This window comes from Rhineura floridana, chromosome 1 (assembly GCF_030035675.1).
Source record: "Rhineura floridana isolate rRhiFlo1 chromosome 1, rRhiFlo1.hap2, whole genome shotgun sequence".
Taxonomy (NCBI): Eukaryota; Metazoa; Chordata; class Lepidosauria; order Squamata; family Rhineuridae; genus Rhineura; species Rhineura floridana.
Window position 1 is genome coordinate 101,832,393 of NC_084480.1, and position 21,601 is coordinate 101,853,993.

At 42.1% G+C, this 21,601-nt stretch overlaps 1 protein-coding gene across 3 annotated transcripts in view; it reads right to left on the minus strand.

Annotated features, from left to right (window-relative positions):
• VPS13A (vacuolar protein sorting 13 homolog A) overlaps nt 1-21,601 on the minus strand; it is a 304,094-nt gene that overhangs the window by 200,086 nt on the left and 82,407 nt on the right. For all 3 annotated transcript variants that reach the window (XM_061627500.1, XM_061627520.1, XM_061627510.1), the window contains exons 17-21: nt 12,859-13,001; nt 5,434-5,635; nt 5,226-5,340; nt 4,451-4,587; nt 1,089-1,221 (exon numbers count right to left, since the gene is read on the minus strand). In XM_061627500.1, coding sequence (XP_061483484.1) covers nt 1,089-1,221; nt 4,451-4,587; nt 5,226-5,340; nt 5,434-5,635; nt 12,859-13,001 — 730 coding nt within the window. The remainder of the gene's footprint in view (nt 1-1,088; nt 1,222-4,450; nt 4,588-5,225; nt 5,341-5,433; nt 5,636-12,858; nt 13,002-21,601) is intronic.

Genomic DNA, 21,601 nt, shown 5'->3' on the forward strand with positions numbered 1-21,601 from the left:
TTTTTGTGATGTAACTACACTTCTCTAGAACACACAGAGAGAAGAAAACTTAGCTTTTAGATTTCATTCTCACAGTTTGTCATAATTTTACACTGGGTTAGATTTTTCTGTGCTGAGCTTTCCAAATACTTTTTACTCCTCTGTTTAATCTATGTTTCAGCAGACTTTACATCTCCCTTACCAGAACTGTTCCTTGTTTTTTGTTTTGTTTTGTGCAAAGCTAGGTTTTTTCAGATAATCATAAACAGCTTTGAATAATTTAATTTTTAAAGATTATTTGGTTCCCAAGTGAGATTCAGACTTCACTATTTTACTTTTGAATATTTTTCTTTTTTTAATTTCAAATAAGTTTCTGTCTCGATATTTCTGGATTGATTTCTGCTAATATGCATTTTAGATTACAGGAGCCTGTTTCCTTAATTCTGGTCTTGATGGATAGCTATGTTCTTCTCTTAAACTAAAAGGCTATGTAGTTAGAGCAGTTGGGAATATAGGAAGCTTTATATAGAGTTGGCGTTCAGGTGGGCTAATGTAGGATTCAGCAATGGTTAAGCTTAATTTATTTAATCTTCTACACTGTAAACTTTATGTAATCATTGTATTTGATTCCTGTATATGCTGTTCCTATTTTTCCCTTTCCTAAGTTTCATTTATGAATAATGTGTTTTGATATTCTTTATGCTTGCATCTTTTATAAACTAAAATGCATTCACTGATCTTCCCTTGATGTATTTAAAATGTTTTTCAAATAGATTTTAATCTCTTGGGGCCTATTTGGTCATGCTCCTGTTGTTCACTGGGGTGATGTAAAGACCTCACATTCTAATCAGTACATAAGATAAAGCAAATCCTGTCTTGCTTATCCAACAGTCTTTGCTTTCTCGTGCATATACTACTATTTATTTTTTTAAAAGCTAGATAATTAGATATAAGGCATCAAATTAAAAAACAGGTAAAACCCCACAATTTGCACGAATGATACTAACCACGCTGTTGGAATCAGATTAACAGTAATGTCTGCTAAAACTGCCATCCTTACTTGGTTTTTTTAATATATAAATATAGCATCAGTTTGTACAAATACTTACCGTGCCTGCTATAAAGAAGTTGTATGCTGCTGAACTGAATGTCAAATTTATCATATGCTCTTGACATAATATCTTCAAGAGTGCTTTCGCCCACTTTAATACTGCACAAGTCAGACCGACTTTTACTAGTCATCTTAAAAAAATGATAGTAGTAATCAGTCACAAGGGCAGCAAACATAAACAAAACAATTTGACAAGAAAAATAAAAGCATAATGAAACAGTTAAAACATTCCAAAACACAATTACAATTAAAAACATTGTAGAACACAGTTACAATTATTATAACACAGAGTTAAAAACATTATTTCATCAGTCATTTTTGGGTTGCTAGGAACAGTCCCCTAAAGCCATCAAATGCCTGGGTAAACATGAATGTTTTCAAATTCCTCCTGAAAGTCAATAGTGATGGAGACAAACACATCTCACTGGGGAGAGCATTCCACTAACTGGGAGCCACCAGTGAAAAGGCCCTGTCATAGGTCAGCACCAACAGGTCAGTACTATCAAGCCCTCACCTGCCGATCAGAGTCTGAGATGGTTGATACTGGGAAAGGGGTGACTTTAGATACTTGGGTCTTAACCCAGGCTGCCCCACTCACTAGCCTAGCAGCCACATTCTGCACTGGCTGCAACCTCTGGACTGTCTTCAAGGGCAGTGTGGAATAAAACTCTGTAAGCCTAAATTTCTGTATCAAAATCAGAGCTTGGAAAAGTTACTTTTTTGAACTACAACTCCCATCAGCCCCAGCCAGCATGGCCACTGGATTGGGCTGATGGGAATTGTAGTTCAAAAAAGTAACTTTTCCAAGCTCTGCAAACCTTGCAGATACAAAAGGGGTGTTCGGTATGACAACAGTGAAATGTTCCACAGAACATATAGGATGTGTCAGCGTGTTCCAAACTACTGACGTTCAGCCTTGTAAAGGCCACAAATAGATAAGCTTTGTACATAACTGTGGTGTTCCATTTCCAAATAGTGGAAATATGTTTATGTGTTGATAAGAAGCCTGCTTCTGTACGCCTTAGAAGTTTTGCTATAAGATGAGCTGAACGGCAGAAGGAGAACTTTTTGCAGGCAAGGAGCCTCCTTTGTCTATTCAGGTCTTCTCTCCAAGCAGCTGCTTGTTTTGTTATTTTAATAAAAGTGCTTCTGGCATGATCGGGTTCAACCACAATGTGAAGCCTGATTTCTTCCACACAGCCCTACATACAGTGCATTGCAACAGTCCAAACAAGAAGTTACCAGAACACAAACAACTGAGGCCAGGCTATCCTGGTCAGAGCTGGTCAATCAGCCTCAGCTGGGCATAATTATTCCTTGCCACAGAAACCACTTGGGACTCTAGTGACAAGCTAGAATCAGTGGAGGCTGGTCCATTGGGGCTACTGGGGCACAGTCCTCCCAATGAGAATGTCAAGGAATTTTTTTAAAAACCCATCTCTAAACCATACACTCTTTCTTGTCCACACACATTTTATAAATTCTATTTGAACTCAAAGAAGCTCTGCAAACATTCATGTCAATCTATGGTTCACTGGCCAAGTACCACTAAGCCAATCCTAATCTCAAAGTGTAGCTGTGGCATAGAGGCCCCTTCCCTTGGCCTACCAGCTTGTCAGTCCTCTTAGAAGGCTTCTACTCCATCTGTGGGTAAGAGGCCTGTTTAACATAGCCACTATAGCAAATTATGGAGGAGTCTAGGCTGGTTAACAGCCCACTTGGCAGTCTTAGCCTATATCAGAATCATACACTGGTTCTGAGCATGCTCGGATATATATTGACATATCAGTGAGAAGAGTAGTGGTAAACTACACTCAAATCATGTTTGGTTTCTTCATAGGCTGGACTGGACCCTATTTCTTGTAGGGGGCTGGGAAGGGAGAGGAGATCTTTGGTGAGAAACTGTCCTTAAAAATGCTTGGCTGATATCATAAAGTGAGTGGAGTGAAATCTTGTATCTTTATGGGTCAGACTGGACCTTTTTATGGTCAGGGTGGGGGATGATGAGATTCTTGGGGGCAAACTATCTGCTAAAATCATAAGGGGGCATCTAGTTTCTTCATAGGCTGGACACAGATTTTTTTTACTGTCGTGGGGGACGGGAAGAGATTCTTGGTGGGAAAGTGCCTCAAGAATGAACTAGGTTGGACTGGAGCTTTATTTATTTTTATTTATTTAAAGCATCTGAACATTTTACATGGGCTTATGCAAGGAATAAACGCAAGAACTTATAATTATTTTAATTAAAACAAAAAGCTTATGAGAACTTTTAAGTTTTAAGTCCACATGTTTACTTTTTTCTGAAACCAGGACTGTGTCTTCCATTATGGGGGCTGTGGGAGAAGAAAGCAGGAGAGTAGTTGATAATTCTGGCATTGATAATCCAATTAGCAGGATATGTGTGGGGTTGTTGCATGCTTCCAGCCCCAATTTCATTTTGAGTGGGATTGAAGGAACTCTGGAGATCTTTACTCCATAGTAACTACCATGATAATGAAATACATTGCTTCAGGTCAGGGAAGTTCCTCCTGTGTAGTAGGGAACATATTAGGCATAATTTAAATAAAACATCATAATCCTGAACATACTATTTGCTGTTTTCTCCACAGAAGTGACACACAGTTTCACATATGTAATAGTTAACTATGCTGAGGAGGTAGGATTTAGCTGTAGTAATAATCCAATTATTTTTACGGCCCCACTGTGTTTATTTAAGTGGGTGTAGAATTGAACCCTGGCCTTTCAGGTTTCTAGTCCAACACTCTAACCATTACATTTATACAATTAAAGATACTCATTTTAAATATGCTTTAATTTAAAAATATATTATCAAGTTACCCAAATGTGTGGTTTCTTTTCTTTTTATTCTTCACTTGAGTTCTTTGCGTGGTTTAGGGTTGGCACTGGGGGAGAGCAGCACTCTTGTGCCTGTGTGGCAGGCAGAAATTATTATGAACTAAAAGTGCATTTAGATTTTTGAATGAACCTGAACTAGTTTGTTTCTTTTTAAAATGAATGTTCCAAGAACTGCTGGTTACTAACACAATCCTCTTCATCTTATTCAGAAGTAAGTACACCAACTGTGTTCTGTGAGGCTTATTCATGAAAACCAGCACAGGGTTGTGTAGTGCCTATGAAATGTGAGTTTCCAGCAACTAGCTCCCCTGGTGAATTAAGAGAGCATTACTGAATGAGCAGAGATCTCATCGTAGAATGTAATCTCTAATGGAAAGAACTTTAAACCACATTTAAATTGTATGACAAAAATGTGTAACCATCCATGTATTAGGTACAACAAGATAAATGTCATAAATAAAACACCAAATAATAAATAAGCAGTTGATATTTTGAGAGTTTTACCTTTAAGTTACCAAGATCCAAAAGTAACTTGTTTGATGTTGGTTCATAGAATCCACCTTGTGGAACAATGATATAGGAAGCCTTAAGATATATTTTTAGATCTAGAACCTTCTGTGTTTCTATAACATACACTAAGCCTAGGAAAGTATGAGAAAGAAAAGACTGTATTAAGAAGGTTCACAAAAAAACTGTATCCAAATTGATTTATGAGTGAACAAATTTCAGCAAAACAAAGACCTTCTACACCTGGGATGGGGAACTGGATGTAACTGGAGGGCCACAACCTTATTTCCTCCACATTCCCCAAGTCAACTTGACAGGTGAGTGGGGTAAAGCCAGGTACCCACTTTCCAGGTACTGCCAATCAGCTGATTGATTCTGCTTGCAACTCCTTGCCTGAGGAATCTGTTTCTTTACCTGCTTTTCCCTACATGGATAGAAATGGACTGCCTTCAAGTGGATCCCAACTTATGGCAACCCTATGAATAGGGTTTTCATGGTAAGCAGTATTCAGAGGGGGTTTACCATTGCCATCCTCTGAGGCTGAGAGGCAGTGACTGGCCCAAGGTTACCCAGTGAGCTTCATGGCTGTGTGGGGATTCGAACCCTGGTCTCCCAGGTCGAAGTCCAGCTCCTTAACCATTACACCACACTGGCTCTCACATGGATATTAACTGTGTATACTATGATGCCCAAAGTTGGCACAAGTACTTAAGTGCTGTGCATACATGGAATCCAGTCTTTCAAAAATTTATTCAAAGTGTTTGTCGTTTACCTGTTGCTGTCTTTTCACGAAATTCTTCTAATTTTGTTAAAGTTGCTGAAGTTAGTTGCTCTAAATGAACATCACTTGGAGGTCGGAAGAAATCCACTATGCTATTCACAGTCATCTGGGAGGAAAGGTATAAAAGTACAAGAAAATATATTAGCAATGTAATATTTAATTTTATTTTTAAAAACTTATACAATAAGTTTTTACTTACTGCATCATATATTATTTCCAAAGGTTGTGACTCTATTCTTAGCTTTTGATTGGCCGTCTCATCTAAGGGATTGGTCTCAAACATAATGGTGAAGAGTGATGTATTGTGCTCTGAATGGACTGTGTGTGATGACAGTAAGCATGGTACTGTTTTTCCCTGAGGCATACCCTGAACTTCAAATGCACTTACACTTGATTCAAATCTGTACAAAACAGAGTACAAAATTATGTGAGCAATATACATATACAATTCTACCATCAAAACATTTTTGAAGTTTTACTATACCCCCATCCCATGATTTAATAAGTAGCTGATAACATTTAAAAGTGTGAAGGTCATCTGGCATCTTTCCAATTACAGTTTCTAGTATTCAATTACATATGGCAATACCCGCCTCTCATCCCTGGAATCACTTTATTTCCTTGTTTTTGTTTCTTTCTTTGTTTCAAAATAATGAACAGCAGAATAAAACAAACTAAAACAGACAAGGTGGAGACTAATCTTATGGCATCAAATAGAAATGTGTAATTCAAGGGTATCCTGTGACATCCAAAGAAACATATGCAGACTGCAACATAGCAGTTCTATGTGGAGGCCTACTGAATGGTGAGCCTTCTTGATTAACAGCATAATTAGTGTATGGAATAAAATCATGCTGTATGGGAAATGACCGCAAGACATCTCAATGTATGAGGAGGCTTAGTGCGGCATGCTTCATCCCCCTGTCCCATACTCCTGTCTCATGCCCCTGCATCCCAGCCAGTTGGGCCTGTTGCTTTCTTCCTCACCTGGCCTACGTAGAATACAATAGTACATAAGTCCAAGAAGCTTTGTTTATATAACACAGATGAGGTAAAAGAGGCTCTTAATTGGCTAAATAGATAGTGGATGCCAACAGATCATTAGGAAGGATGTTTTCACACATTGCTAAGCCCTGGAAATTTGGCCTTCAAAGGCAACTGCAATGAGCTGCTACAAAGCAAGGACACTGACCAACCAAATTGATAAACAAAGGCAGAAGTGTGAGACCCATTTTTTTTTTAAAATCCCCACAGGTATAGCTAGTTAAAGTCACAGGTGCAAACTTACACCCAAGTCCAGGGGCTCATTTGGGTATAAATAAGGGTCCCTAATGCCTGCTCAGGGGGCTTCAACACAGACCATTGGTGCGGTGCTGTGTAAGCAGGTGGCCACCTGGGATCTCTCCATTGTTCTTATCTGGGGCTCCCGGACAACAGAAAGGAGATGTAAGATAACTGTGCTCATTAGTTGCTTTATGTGTTTGCCTTGCCTGTCATAAAACACTAAATCTCAACTAAGGCATTGTAAATCTTTTTTTTCCCAATTAAGTGCTCATTGCCTCTAGAATCTCTTGAATTTTCTTGCCTGTTGGCAACACACATGCTAAATAGCATAAAACTTGTCTGGTTTTGCTCATCTCCTAATAACTCACAAGTTATAGGGGGGTTTTCTATAAGGGCCACATTTCACATTCTAAATTGTCCAGAGAAAATTTGCCTGCCTCTTTCTAAGTAATGAGAAATTAGAAGTCTGGCAGCAAGCATCACAAAGCACACCAAGTCTTTAGCTTGCCCATTCATGCTTTGTCAGAAAACAAGAAACACAAAGTCTTGGTTATTGAAGCATTCACTGTGCATTCAATTTCACTTGTCCAGCGTTGTCCAGCAAAAGGACAAGGCTGCCACAAATGGCAAATATACCTTTTCCACCAAAACCTCTCCAACAATTCATAGAGCTTTTTTCAATAGTATCAATAATGCAAAGCCAAAGCATTCATGTAATTTTCTTGTATTCCTGCCGACATAAAACAACATGATCTACCCTACCATGCTTTCTCCCAATAAAGGATCTAATTCCTCACCCAAGACCTGTTTCCAAGTGAGTTTAAAACCCCACTTACAGGCATGAAATCTAATAAAGTGTCATAAATTTTAGATACTAAACCACCAAAATTATTTTGGGTATCTAAAATCATGAGAAGTCCAGTGGCCTGCTCTCTCACCTTGGTTTTAGAAATAAAGTATATTACTTTGGGTGCAAGAGGACCAAGGTCACAAAAATCATTCGCGCTACAGGCAGGTACTGGTCCTACAAAGTGTGAGGATATGGTAATGCAGCAGGGCATGCTTGGGCAAAGAATGAAAATGCCAACGCTTCAGATCAAGGGTGAAATAAATGTGATATCTGAAAAGCTGTCAGATGGTGAAAATGGGATCAACACGGTGCAGGGCAACTCCCAGGCTTTAAAAAGTGTGAAATTAATTAGCAACATCACCCTCTCACCAGAGGATTTTGAATGAGTGCATAGAGCACTGGGACCATGACTGAGTAAGAGGCTTGCTCAGAGATATAATCATCCAATTCGAGCATTTTAGGAAGAAATCTGTCTTTCTCTTTTGCTCCTTACACAATTTAAGGGTGCTCAAATATGGAGATGCAGTGATTGAAATATTCAGGACATTTAAGCAACAGCGCTCAGTCCAACCAAGCACAACAATGAAAGGTACAGGGATCCCCTACCACTGGGGATTCCCTTTCAAGCTAATTGTTCAGAACACAGGAAAATGCTTAGCTGCAGCTGATACAGAGTAGGTTGAACACTTATTACAGAAGTTCGATCTCCCCTTCTGGTGCAGAGAGACAGGCAGAGAGCAGTTGCAAGATGAGGGAGAGCAACCTAGCCACTGAGGTCACCTGGGACTCTAGCAACAAAGATGGATCCAGGAGCACCCTTAGGCTACGGACCTGCTCTTTCAGAGGGAGTACTACCCCATCCAAAGCAGGCAACTGACCAATTATCTGAAGTCGGGAACCACCAACCTACAGCGCCTCCGTCTTGCTAGGATTCAGGCTTACGTTATTGGCCCTCATCCAGCCCACCACCGAGTCCAGGCAGCGGTCCAGGGCTTGCACTGCTTCTCCTGATTCAGATGTTATGAAGAATTAGAGCTGGGTATCATCAGCATACTGCCAACACCTCGCCCCAAATCTCCTGATGACTGTTCCCAAGGGCTTCATATAGATGTTAAACAGCATGGGAGACAAGATGGTACCCTGCGGCACCCCACAGCACAACTGTCGGGGGCCTACCCTATTCCACCTACCCTGTGGAATTCCTTCCCTTTGAATATTAGGAAGGCTCCATCTCTGCTATCTTTTCGGCGCCTTTTGAAGACTTCTTTTTCAACAAGCCTTTTAAGTTGAGAGCTATCCCAGTCTGTGTTGGGGTCAGAATTGCTTTATATGTTTTTAACAATGTTTTTAACCCTTTTTAAAAAAAAAAATTAAAATGTTTTTAGTGCTGTTTTGTCATAATGTATTTTAAGATTTGTTTTTATGATGTTTTAAAGTGTTTTTAGTGCCTTGTTTGCCCCACTGGGCTCCTGCTGGGAGGAAGGGTGGGATACAAATTAAATAAATAAATAAATAAATAAATAAAGCTTGGTCAACGAAATCAGCCTGCTCAGAGTGTGGTGAGTAAACGGTGGCCAAAGTCATATCACCTATTGTCCTTTGTATAAAGAGGTATCCTTTTGCATCAGCTAAAGTATCTTACATTGCAAAGGGGCATTTCTTAGACAGTTTAAGTGCACTTTTCTTGACTTTGAAGAACAAGTGGCATAACATTTCTCCCTGATCCATGGCCCCTTCAGCTGGCAAAATCTAGGATTTTTCTTCTGGTACATTTCTAGTAGCATTATATCAGGATGCGCTCTCTTCGAACTGATGCATAGCCTAGTCCTTTAACATTGAGTGACCACCGTCAACCTGTCTTGAATGCTAGCCATTTCACAGTTGGGTGTGTCTAGTCCCTTCCTGGCTTGCTGACACTTAGCTCAGCTCAGCTGATAGCTCAATTAAATAATACAGAACACCAACCTATCCAGTTAGACAAACAAAAATCCTTGTGGCGGTGTCTGCCATTTGGTAGGGGGCCACAAGACTATACCAAGACCTGTTTTGCCTTACAAGAGAATACAAGGAGCGGCACGGGTCCCACAAAGATTCAAAGACTCATTCCTTCCATAGGGCAATGATTAGTATAAACTCAGAGTTCTCATAGTAAAGGTGACAGCACACTATGTCATAAATTATCAGTTTAGAGAAACTTGCTTCCTTTTGTTTCTCTTTCTGTCCTTTGTGCTCCAAGGTTGCTCTCCCTCATCTTGCAACTGCTCTCTGCCTGTCTCTCTGCACCAGAAGGGGAGATCGAACTTCTGTAATAAGTGTTCAACCTACTCTGTATCAGCTGCAGCTAAGCATTTTCCTGTGTTCTGAACAATTAGCTTGAAAGGGAATCCCCAGTGGTAGGGGATCCCTGTACCTTTCATTGTTGTGCTTGGTTGGACTGAGCGCTGGCCTTTTACCAGCTTCGGCTGGTGAGACAGCTGCAGCCGTTTCTGGACCGGGATAGCCTGACCACTGTTGTCCATGCACTGATAACCTCTAGGCTAGATTACTGTAATGCGCTCTATGTGGGGCTGCCCTTGAGGTTGGTCCAGAAGCTGCAGCTGGTACAAAATGTGGCAGCGAGACTGCTCATTGGGGCAGGGTATCGCCAACATGTCACCCCGCTACTGAAATAATTGCACTGGCTGCCCATTTGCTACCGGGCCAAGTTCAAGTTTCTAGTTTTGGTGTACAAAGCCCTATACAGCTCGGGACCAGGTTACCTGAAAGACCATCTTATCCCTTACATACCCAGCCGATCACTGCGCTCTGCAGGTGAGGGCTCCTGCAGATACCATCTGATCAGGAGGTTCATTGTGTACAATATAGGAAATGGACCATTAGTGTGGCGGCACCTACCCTGTGGAATTCCCTTCCCTTAAATATTAGGCAGGCTCCATCTCTGCTATCTTTTCGGCGCCTTTTGAAGACTTTCCTCTTCCAACAAGCCTTTTAAGTTAAGACCTATCCCAGTCTGCGTCTGTGTTAGAATTGCTTTTGATGTGTCTTTTAATATCTTTAACCCTTTTCTTAAAGATGTTTTTAAAGTTGTTTTTTTTTAATGTTTTTAACGTTACTTTGTTTTAATGTATTTTAAGGTCTTTTTATGATGTTTTAAAGTGTTTTCAGTGTTTCTGTTTGCTGCCCTGGGCTCCTGCTGGAAGGAAGGGCGGGGTATAAATAAAATAATAAATAAATAAATAAATAAATAAGTCTTCCTGCACTTCTCTTTTATGTATCAGAGATCCGGGACTTAAAGGGAGAGAAGACTCGCAAAGGGCTTTAAGACAACTCCCATGCTCCCGTTTGAATAAGCAGGAGAGCAGGAGATATCTGAAAGCCTGTACAAAAGCCTCTTTGAAGTAGCTTACACACAAGCGCTATTTCAAAGGGCACTTTTGCAGAGGGCTTTAATCCCCTCTCAGCTGATGAGGGAACAAGAACACCCAGCCAATACAGCATTAAACCCTGTCCTCCTACCCATCAGCAGATGCCACCACTGGGATGGGGTGGTTTGGGGAAAACAGTCTTGGGGGCCAAACTGGACCCTCTGGGAAGCCATGATTGGCCTGGAGGCCAGAGGTTCCCCACCTCTGCTCCATACCAGGCATAATTTTATATATCTCTGACATGTGTCATCTTACCTGCCTTTCTGTGAACTAAAAAATCCCAAATGTTGCAACCTTTTCTCATAGATTATATTCTGCCCTAATAGCTAAAATGCTTGTGAACACCTTATAATTCCCATTTACAGGAGAGATGGATGGAATGTCCCCTCGCTGGATCATCACCTTGTAGTGGTGAGTGGCCTTGCATGTTCCAATGAACCCTGTGAGCAATGCCGTCAGGAGTCATGTACTCCCAGCAGGGTCACCCATGGCAGTAAGGTCAAGGGAGAGGAACCAAAGAACAATCCAATAAAGTCCTCAACGGCAGAACAGGCGGAGGATAACAATGTGTATGTTACAATGGCTGTGAAGGTGGATGAAGGCTGCAGCAGATAAAGGACTTTCAATCGTCATGGTACCTATGCCATTGGATCAAAGCCTTTTATTGTCAAGATTGTGTGTTGATCGTGGTGCACTGATCTCCCCACATAAAACAAATTCACGGACAGACGTCTTCCATAACAAAAGATCCATTGTTAAAGACTATATTTTGGAAGACAATCTTACTCGGTTACGAGTGATCGCCAAGATGGAGAGAGATGGATGGAATGTGTAGCTCTGTACCTGGTTTCGGAATGACAACCTGTGATACAAGCACTGATTCCCCCTTTGCAGTCATTTTACACCACCTATATCTTCCCAACAACCATGTGAGAATTGCATCCATTTCCCTGAGTAAGCCGAAGTGGCAAAGATGGCAAACGTGCAGCTGGAGTTCCAGGCCAGCGCCAGCGAGGAGGACGCACAAAGCCGCCTTTTGCTCATGCTGGGCCAGCTGCAGAATGTCTACCGCTTACCTTGGGCCCAGCTGCAGGGCAAGCTGCAGCCCCGGGTCACCGAGGAGCCCCTGACCTCACTGCCGCCCATCTGGGCAGGGCTCCGGGCCTGGCAACTCCCTCGGACCACCTCCAGTCGCCTCAGGCCGTGTCTTCCCCACAGAGGCTGCCATGGGCTTCAGCCACCGCCCCTCCTGCCACCCTCAGCAACTGGCTTACCCCCACAGGCTTCCAGCTCCGCCCCTACCCACTGCTGCCTGGCGCCGAGTCCGCAGCCAAGGCCGAGCCTGAGAGCAAGTACTTGCCCAAACTCATGGCCAAGAAGAACAGCCTGGACCCTTCCTCCACCCACGCCATGCAGCTGCTGCAAGCGGCACTAAGATTTCAACAGCACTATCAGAAGACTCCCGGTAATTCATGCCGATTCCAACTAAATGTGACAGCAACTCCTAACAACTTCAATGACTCTGTCCCATCTATTTCTGATGTTATTCATGGCATAGGTGACTGTTCACTGTTTCTCAGGTTCCATTTGTAGGAATAGGTGACAATGCATATATCCAATCCAGTCCAGCAACATCTGCAGGGGTATAAGTTGTAATTGCTGTTTTTTAATAATGTTGTAATTGCTGTTTTTTAAAATAATTATATTTGTTATTTAATTTTTGTAAATTGTATTGCCTTCATTGATGTATTTTTATGCATGTGCCTATTTTTTTGTAAGCCACCTTGAGGGCCTTTGGCCAAAAGGTGGGGTAGAAATAAGAATAAGAATAATAGTAATAATAATGTGAGTGCAGCCAGGTATCAGGTACACTCCTTCCTTCAAATATTACATTAAATAAAAATACTAAGTGAGAAATGAATAACTCTTGAAATTTCTTCTAAAAATCATCTCAGAATCTAGCCAGTCCAAGCAGTCTGCAATTCCTTATAAAGAGGAGTCATGACAGAGAGATATAAATTCATACCTGTTTCAAGGAATAAACATGAACACAACAAATGCCCACCTTATTGCTTCAGCACCAGGTCGTTGAGTTACTGCTGTACGCAGATCGATTAATGCAAGTTTAAGCAGCTCAGGTTTCTCCTTGTTTTCCCTTATCAATACAGTCATGCTTAATAGTTTTACATAAAGCTTGATGGCTTCATACTGTACAAATGGACAAAAATGTATCAAGATCAGCAAAATAAGTTTACAAAATATGAACCTGAACAATCATATCACTTCACAATGTGAAATTCAGAATACCTTGAAATTAGAACTGAAATAAAATGCTATCCTCATTTACAGCTGGTGAACTGCAGTGGCCTTTTGGGGGGGGGCATTTCAGGGCAGATGAATGAGGGAGTTTTCTTCCTTGTTTTCTTTTTTTAATAGTTATAAAAGAAACACCACCTGCTATGGCAGTGGTGGTGGCAGCATCACTCAAGGCACGCTAAGGGAAGATAACATGGCAGTGGCAGAGTTCTGGTTGGTCCATCATGGGGACAAACAGAAATTCTAGAATTAAAAGCAAAGAAGAAAGAAGAGCTGCTAATGCAGATTTGTAACAGATTTGTAATACACACCCTGAAATGACACTTTTGTTTCAGGATTTTCCCCACAAAAAGTCAAAACAAGGCTAAAACAGGGTGAAATAGCCCCACCCTGAAATAGATAGATAGATGATCATATTTCATATAAACATTTCATATTGATGTTTTACTCATAAAACTAATTATATACTGTAAGCTTTTTAAGCAGAAAGTAAAAAATGCACCCATTCTTTCAAATATAAAGGACACAAAGAGAAAAGCATGGACAGGGAGCTGACCAAAGGAAGGAGAACTAAACCAAACTTCTTACGAGGCTCAGTTCTAACAATATAATTTTTCACCTATATTTTAATATGCAAGTGCGGAGGTAGATAAAAATACTCAGCTCATAATTCAAGAATTTATTGCACATGAAGAGTCAGGTGAAAATGTGGTATATTGAAAATAAGCATGTCAGACTAGCATTTGACTGTAGCTGCTTCTAACATTATAAAGACTTGGGGAAATTAAAAAATTCAAATTGTATTCAGATTTTAAAGTGAGCACACACTTTTAAAAAAATCATACAACTTTCGACTTCCGGGAAGGGTGACTTCGCTTGTGCCTGCTTTTGGGACGGGCTCCCGCCTCAAAAGAAGCTTATTCAGATATTCAGATATAAATCAGTCAGAACATTTTTTTTTTGACTGATGAAATTTCTCCCGGGCAGGGAGAAACGTAGAGATCAACCTCAAAAGCCTGTTTTTGTTGGGAGGACTGGATTTCATTAATTTATGAGATAAGGTCCAGCCAACAATGCCGGACGGACTTCCTAACAAGCTCTATCTGCTTAAGCGATACGTTTATCTTTTCTTGAAAGAGAGAACGGACTAACAGGCAAGCACCCTTCTTTCTATTATTTTTTTTTACTTGGTTTAAATTGTTACAGCAAAAGGAGATTTGTCAGATTGATCGGCTTTGGACAACTTCTGGGTGAGATATAACTCTTTTCTGTTATTCACGAAATTAACAGCTTATCTCTGTTTCTGTCGCAAAAAGCTGTCCTGGAAGTGCATTCTAAAGATAATAAACAGAAGAGGGATTTCTATTCCTGATTTCTATTCCGAGGAATATTATATTGTCTGGGACTATTCTCTTTTTGGTCTATTTTATTTTGACGAATCTGCTTCTTCACGACGCCACTAACTGTTTTGATGCTGGGAACTAAATTTGTTTTGCATTCTTGAACATAGAGAGATAAGGCAGGTTGCTCTGTTTATACTGTGATGTCATCAAGCCTGGAATATTAACCCAATTGTTGCTGAAATAAGAAGTGGTTCTTCTTTATTTTTGTTTTGCTTTGTTTTCGTGGTTTTAAAAATGGCAATCAAGAAAGTGGCTGAGAATCTGGAAGTAACTATGTTTCAGAAAATAATGGATGAGATTGAGATAACGAAACAAACCCTGCGACAGGGCAGTAAGGAGCTGAAAATTGAACTGAGCAAAATGACGCAGGAGCTTAAAGAAATAGGGGATCCTGTGAGAGAGGAGAATGAGATCAGAGATGAGAAAAGAAAAAATAAAGGGAAGATACAAGCCCTGGAGATTGGAACAAATGTGGAATTGGAAAAAGATCTGGAGTTTATGGATTATAGAAATAAAATCTACTGTTTGGAATTTAACGTTATCTCTGAAGAAATTAATGAAGATATTAGAGATAAAGTTATCAATGGCTTGGATAATCTTCTGGACTGGAATGATGTGATGGAGCTTGATATAGAGAAAATCTATGGAATTAACTGCAGCCATGTGACAATGGAAAAACTCTTAAGAGATGAGCCAGTGCATTTTGTAAAAAAGAAGAACACAGATATGACTTTACAACAGTATTTCAGCAACTTATTCAGAATGGATGGCAAGAAAATATTTGGGATAGAGGAAATTCCCATCAGACTCTTATTATATGACTATGGTTACAACAGCAAGATTATTATGGAATACTGATAATGGAAGATTGGACACTGAAATTACTGGACTTAACAGGACTATTGAAGATGGAAGATGGAACTAATAGGGATAATGGAATAATGGCTATTGAAATTATTGGACCTAACAGATTCTGATGAGATGGATTAATCGAAATGTTTATTTGGACTATGGTTATGACAATAAGATTATTATAATTATTAACGAGATGGATTAATTGACATGTTTATTAGGAGAAAAATTGATAGATATATTTCTTAAAGAATTGAAACCTCTCTTTGACTTTTTGTGGAAAGAATAAAGTAATGTTTATGAGATTTGATGATTAATTAAGATAACTACTGGAGGAAAGTGATTTTATAATATGATTTAAGAGACAGGATTGTTATATATTGTAGACCTATAACTGATTTGATCTGTGACAAATGGGAAGTCAACATTTTATTTTTTTTGTTTAATCATTTTTGTTTTGTTTTGTTTTTTGTCTTTGAATGTTTTATGATTTTGTTTTCTATGTTTTATGAAAATTTGAATAAAAATTATTGAAAAAAAAATCATACAACTTTCATATGCAATTCTCAAGCACTGGTCCATGAATTAATGTTATTCTATGACTATCTGTTCTGCTGGTCTGCAAATCTAGTGATGACCCAGTGTGTTTCTACTGAAGTTGACATAGTGTTGCAAAGAAGTACACAGATCAAAATATCACCTCTCCCCCTCTTATTGTATGAAGAAGCAATGCTGCAGCAGAAAACAATTCACCTGCTATTTTGACCCTCTTCAGTTGCAATTGGAGGGGAAAAGTCATCACCAGGTTTATACATATTAAAAGCTCATTACATTGCAAAATGATGGCAAATAAAAGAGACTTTGGTCTTACCATGAAACAGTCTTCTACATGCATGTAAAGATGATCTCAGGTGGGACTTGAGCTCCACCTTGTGGTCAAAGGAAAAATAACTAGTATTTGATTTTGCACATAGCTCAGATAGGGAAAGGGCCTGAGATCATCTTTACATGCATGCAGAAGATTGTTTCATGGTAAGACCAAAGATCTCTTCTCCCATGCATGTAAGATGATCTCAGGTGGGACATACCAAAGCTGATCCATATAGGGTGGGAATAAACACTATAACCTGAGCTGCTACAGTATTGGAAGAACATGCTGTAGCACTTGCCTCCCAAACACGGCACCAGCTGATGCGTACGTACTGATCCTATAAAGTTTAATAAAGGTATTTGGTCTGACCCAAGTAGCTGCCCTACACACCTCCTCCAGGGGGGCATTTAGGGGAAAAACTGCAGTGGTAGCCACTGACCTACTGGAGTGAGCCAAAATTTTGGATGGAGGTGAGATATATAAGGCATGGTAAGCCAAGGCTATGCAGGCTTTGATCCACCTCGATAAAGTGGATGGAGAAACATTATCCTGTAAAGCTGATGGATGGAATGACCCAGACATGGCATGTGAATGGTAAAAAGTCTTAGTCCTGACAATATAGACTTTTAATGCCCTTCTCATGGCCAAAGAATGTCAGGCCTTTTCTGAAGGATGGACAGGAGAAGGACAGAAGGACAGGACAACAAGTTCCTGCTAACAATGGAAAGTAGAGGAAGCTTTAGGTCAAAAGGAGGGAAATGTGTGAAGTATCACTTTGTCGTTATGGAAGGTCCACCAAGAGAGCACTGAGTTCTGATACCTTATGGGCTGAAGTGATTGCACTGAGGAACAAAACTTTGAATGACAGGATTCTGAGGGAGACCAATCGAAGAGGCTCAAATGGAGGTCGTTGCAATGCCATTAGCACCTTGTATAAATCCCATGTGGGAAACCTGTGTTGAGTTGGGGGAGCAGATAATATGGCTCCTCTGAGAAAACATTTCATCTGTGGGTGCTATCCCAAGGACCTGCTGCTAGGTTGAGGAGCTCTGAAAACCACAGTCTGCATGGCCAATAGGGAGCCACCAGTAGGACCTTCGCCTTCTCATCTCAGATCTTGCAAAGAGCCTTGGAGAGAAGTGGAATCAGGGGAAAGGTGTGTAGTAGCCCCTGTGGCCACTTTGTGGTTAGGGCATCTACTGCCTCCACTGCCGGATTCACATACCTTGGGAAGAACATCTTCACCTGATGGTTCTGGTGGGATACAATCAGGTCCACCTAAACTTTCCCAAAGCGAGAAGTGATGGCTCGGAACACTTCTGGGTGCAACTTCCATGCCCCTTGCTGGAGACGCTGGCAGCTGAGCCAGTCCACGTGGATGTTGTCCTCCCCCTTCAGATATTCTGCTCCCAGGGATTACAAATGACGTTTTGCCCAGGCCAGAAGTATGGAGGACTCCCCCTGAAGGGCTGCCGATCACATGCCCCCTTGATGGTTCACATAAACTTTTGTAGTCACATTGTCTTTTCTGACCAGGACTGCTCAACAATGAATGATGGGAAGGAAGTGATGCAGTGCGAAGCACCTTGCCCAAAGTTCCAGAAGATTGATGGGAAATAGTGCTTCTTCTGGGGACCACCTCCCCTGTGCCATCTGTCCGTGGCAGACCGCTCCCCAGCCCGAAAGACTGGCATCCATGGTAGGGATCACTCAAGGAAGATCCTGTAATCCCCATTGCCCTGGACTCAGGCAGGCTTGCAAGGGGTCTGACGGAGCTCAAGAAACTGGCAGGGCTCACAGGGGCTTCCAGGCAAAGGAGTGCTTTATTTCTCTTTTTCACTTTTTTAAAAAGAATGGAAGCGGAGGTGGGAGAGTTGGAGGATTGGCAGAGAATGCACAGGTTGGAGGTCTTGGTTGGAAAGGCTGAAGACAAAGGAATGAGATAGGCTGAAGACGAAGGAGGCTGTTTCAGGATGTGCTGAAGACGAGGGTGGCTTCCCGCCCCCACCCGAGAAAAAATCAGATAGGAAGACAGATAAGAAGAGGGCAGGAACTCACAGAAGACACAGAAACACACAAAATAATACAGGCCCTAACCCAAGCGACCGGGAGTGAGTACAGATATGACCACATTGGTGAAAGGCAGAATAAGAACTGTTCTCGCTATGTAAGCAAGGGCTAGAGCAGTCTGCAAAATCATGTACTGGTTATTCTGACTTTGACCACAAGGTGAAGCTCAAGTCCCACCTGAGATAATCTTACATGTACGGGAGAATGGTCCATTGGACTCACCTGAGGGGTGATTGTCACAGGTACGCCTGCCATCACTTTGGGCTTTACTGCCATCTAGCGTCCGAAGGTAAGAATGCACTCGAGTTAAAACCTGGGCCTCAGGCCCTTCCCACTCCAGTCTTCATTTGTGACGAGTCCGAAGTGGCATATCTGAAAGGAACAAAAGGCCAAAGTCCCCAGCAGCAAGGAAAACAGGTAGATGAAGTGTGGAAACAGGGAAAACCATAGAAATTGTAACCTAATAACACAGGTTTTAACCGAGGAAAGACAGAGCAGAGCACAAAATATACAGCAGATAGACTATAAAAAATGGAGCAAGTCATCCAGAGATCCCCCACAAGGGAGGGACGTGATGGCAGGCGTACCTGTGAAAATCACCCTTCAGGTGAGTCCAATGGACCATTTTCCACAGGTCGCCTGCCATCACTTTGGGATGTACCAATGCAGCCCCGTAATAGGGAGGGACTACAAATAGCTTACGATTCAGAAAGGACATGTTGGAGGACAAGTCTCCCGAAGGAGGCATCAGCAGAAGCATAGCGATCAATCTTATAATCAAATATCTATCAAATCGTATTCTGGAATTTAAATCTCAACGACCCACAAGAGTACCCTTCGAACATTCTCTTATCATTCCATCTACCTTTATAATCCGCCGCTCCAATACTAGGAACAAAGCTTTTTCGTGCATAGCTCCCATCTTATGGAATAACCTGCCACCAGAGATCCGATGTTCCTCCTCGCTCACGGTCTTTCGCCGTCAGTTAAAAACATTTTTGTTTCTTCAAGCTTTTAATGTTAACATTTAAATTGTTATAACTATTGTATTATTGATTTTCTTAATTTTATCTTTTAATTGTATATTGTTTTGTATTAGACATTGTCTTATTTGTTCGCCGCTCTGAATTCTAAGAACTAGGGCGGGATATAAAATGTTTAAATAAATAAATAAATAAATAATGCTTCACAAAGGAGTTAGGGGTAGCCCATACCACAGCTCTACATATGTCTGCAAGAGGTGCATTAGTTACAAATGCAGCCGAAGCAGCCGCTGATCTGGTGGAATGAGCCGTGATGTTAGGTGGCACAAGTAAGTTAAGGGACTGATACGCCAGGGCGATGCAGGCCCGCACCCAACAGGACAAAGTGGATTTGGAGACCTTTTTCCCCAAAGTCCTAGGGTGAAAGGATACAAATAAGGTTTCTGTCTGCCTGATGTCGTGGGTACGAGAGAGGTAAATTTTGAGGGCTCTAACATCCAGCGAATGCCAGGCCTTTTTCAAGGGAATGGACCGGCCTTGGGCAGAATGACGGAAGCACAATGTCCTGGCTACAGTGGAATACTGAGTTGACCTTGGGACAGAAGGATGGGTCTGGCCTCAGAACCACTGAATCCTTATGAAAGATGCAGAGGTGACGTGCCGATAAGGCTTGTAACTCCGAAATCCGCCTCACAGAATAGCAACGAGGAAAAGGACTTTGATGGACAACAGTCTGAGAGGTACTGAGGCATGAGGTTCAAACGGAGGGCGCTGTAAGGCTTGCAGGACTTTGGAGACTCCAGGAGGGAAAGTGGTGGCGCACAGCTGGAGAGAGGCGGGCGGCCCTCTTAAGAAGCGTTTGATGAACGGGTGAGCGCCTAAGGGGGCAGCCGACGAGAAAACGGACAGGATTGAAGAGATGGTGGAGGCATGGCGACGCAGAGTGTTCGGTCACAGTCCCAATGTCAGACCTCTGTATAGGAACTGTAGAACATGCTGTACAGTGGCTTGAGATGCCGGAAAACCCTTGGACGTACACCAGTTGGAAAAAGCACGCCAAGTACTCTGGTAAATACGAGTTGTTGACGGTCGTCTCGATGCTAGGATAGTGTCGATCACCCCCTGAGAAAGTCCGGCAGTATTCAGCTGCGTCCATTCAAAAGCCAGGCCGTCAGACTCAACCAGGTTAGATCTGGGTGCCAAATTGGTCCCTGAGCGAGGAGATCTGGCCTGACAGGAAGGGTCCAGGGATCCACAACTGACATTGAGAGAAGGTCCGAGAACCAAGGTCAGCGAGGCCAGTACGGTGCTATCAGGAGAATACGAGCCCCTTCGTACCGGAGTTTTGTCAACGTCCTGCCCAGGAGATATCAGAATGAGACCCTCAGCAATGGGTCCAGCGGAATCACGCAATGGTTGGACTTGGCAATGTCCGCCTGAAAGGGTAGGAGTGCCCACTGTAGAGGTCTCGTGTGATGTCGAGCCCACGGGACGATGTGAATTGTGGAAATCATTGACTCGAGAAGCTGCGCCAGGAACATGACATCTGCCCTGGAGCGATGTATCAATAAGGTTGCCATGGCTGTGATGGAGGCAATACGGTCTGGGGACAGAAAAAGCATTGCTAGAGATATGTCCAGTATGGCCCCCAGGTGCTGGAGGCGCTGGGTTGGCTGCAGATGACTCTTCTCGATGTTGACCAGCCAGCCGTGAGAGTTTAAGGCCTCTAGGGTGAACTGGAGTTGTCTGCTGGCTAAGTCCTGGGAGCACGCTCAAAGGAGCAGGTCGTCCAGATAGGGGTAAATTTGAACCCCTTGTAGACGAAGAAAAGCCACCATGGTGGCCATCACTTTGGTAAAGACTCAAGGAGCCGAGGAGAGGCCGAATGGCAGGGCACTGTATTGGAAGTGGTGCTGGCCCAGTGAGAATCTCGGGAATCGTCTGTGATCCGGGCAAATTGGTGTGTAAATAAGTGTTCTTCAAGTCGATGGATGCAAGGAAATCCCCTTGTTGCAGAGCTTCCACGATTGATGCCAGTGACTCCATCTTGAAGCGGCGGTACTTGACAAAGTGGTTGACAAACTTGAGGTCTAAGACCGCCCTCCATGAAGAGTCTCGCTTGGGAACCGTGAAGAGGACGGAGTAGACGCCTTGCAGCCTTTCAGATGGAGGTACTGACTCTATAGCGGCTATATCTAGTAGATGACATAGGGCATCCTGCATAACCGTCCTGCGTGACTTGGAGACAGGGGAGAGGCAAAATCTGTCCGGGGGGGGTCCGCCAAAATTCTATGTTGTACCCCTGGGTGAAGA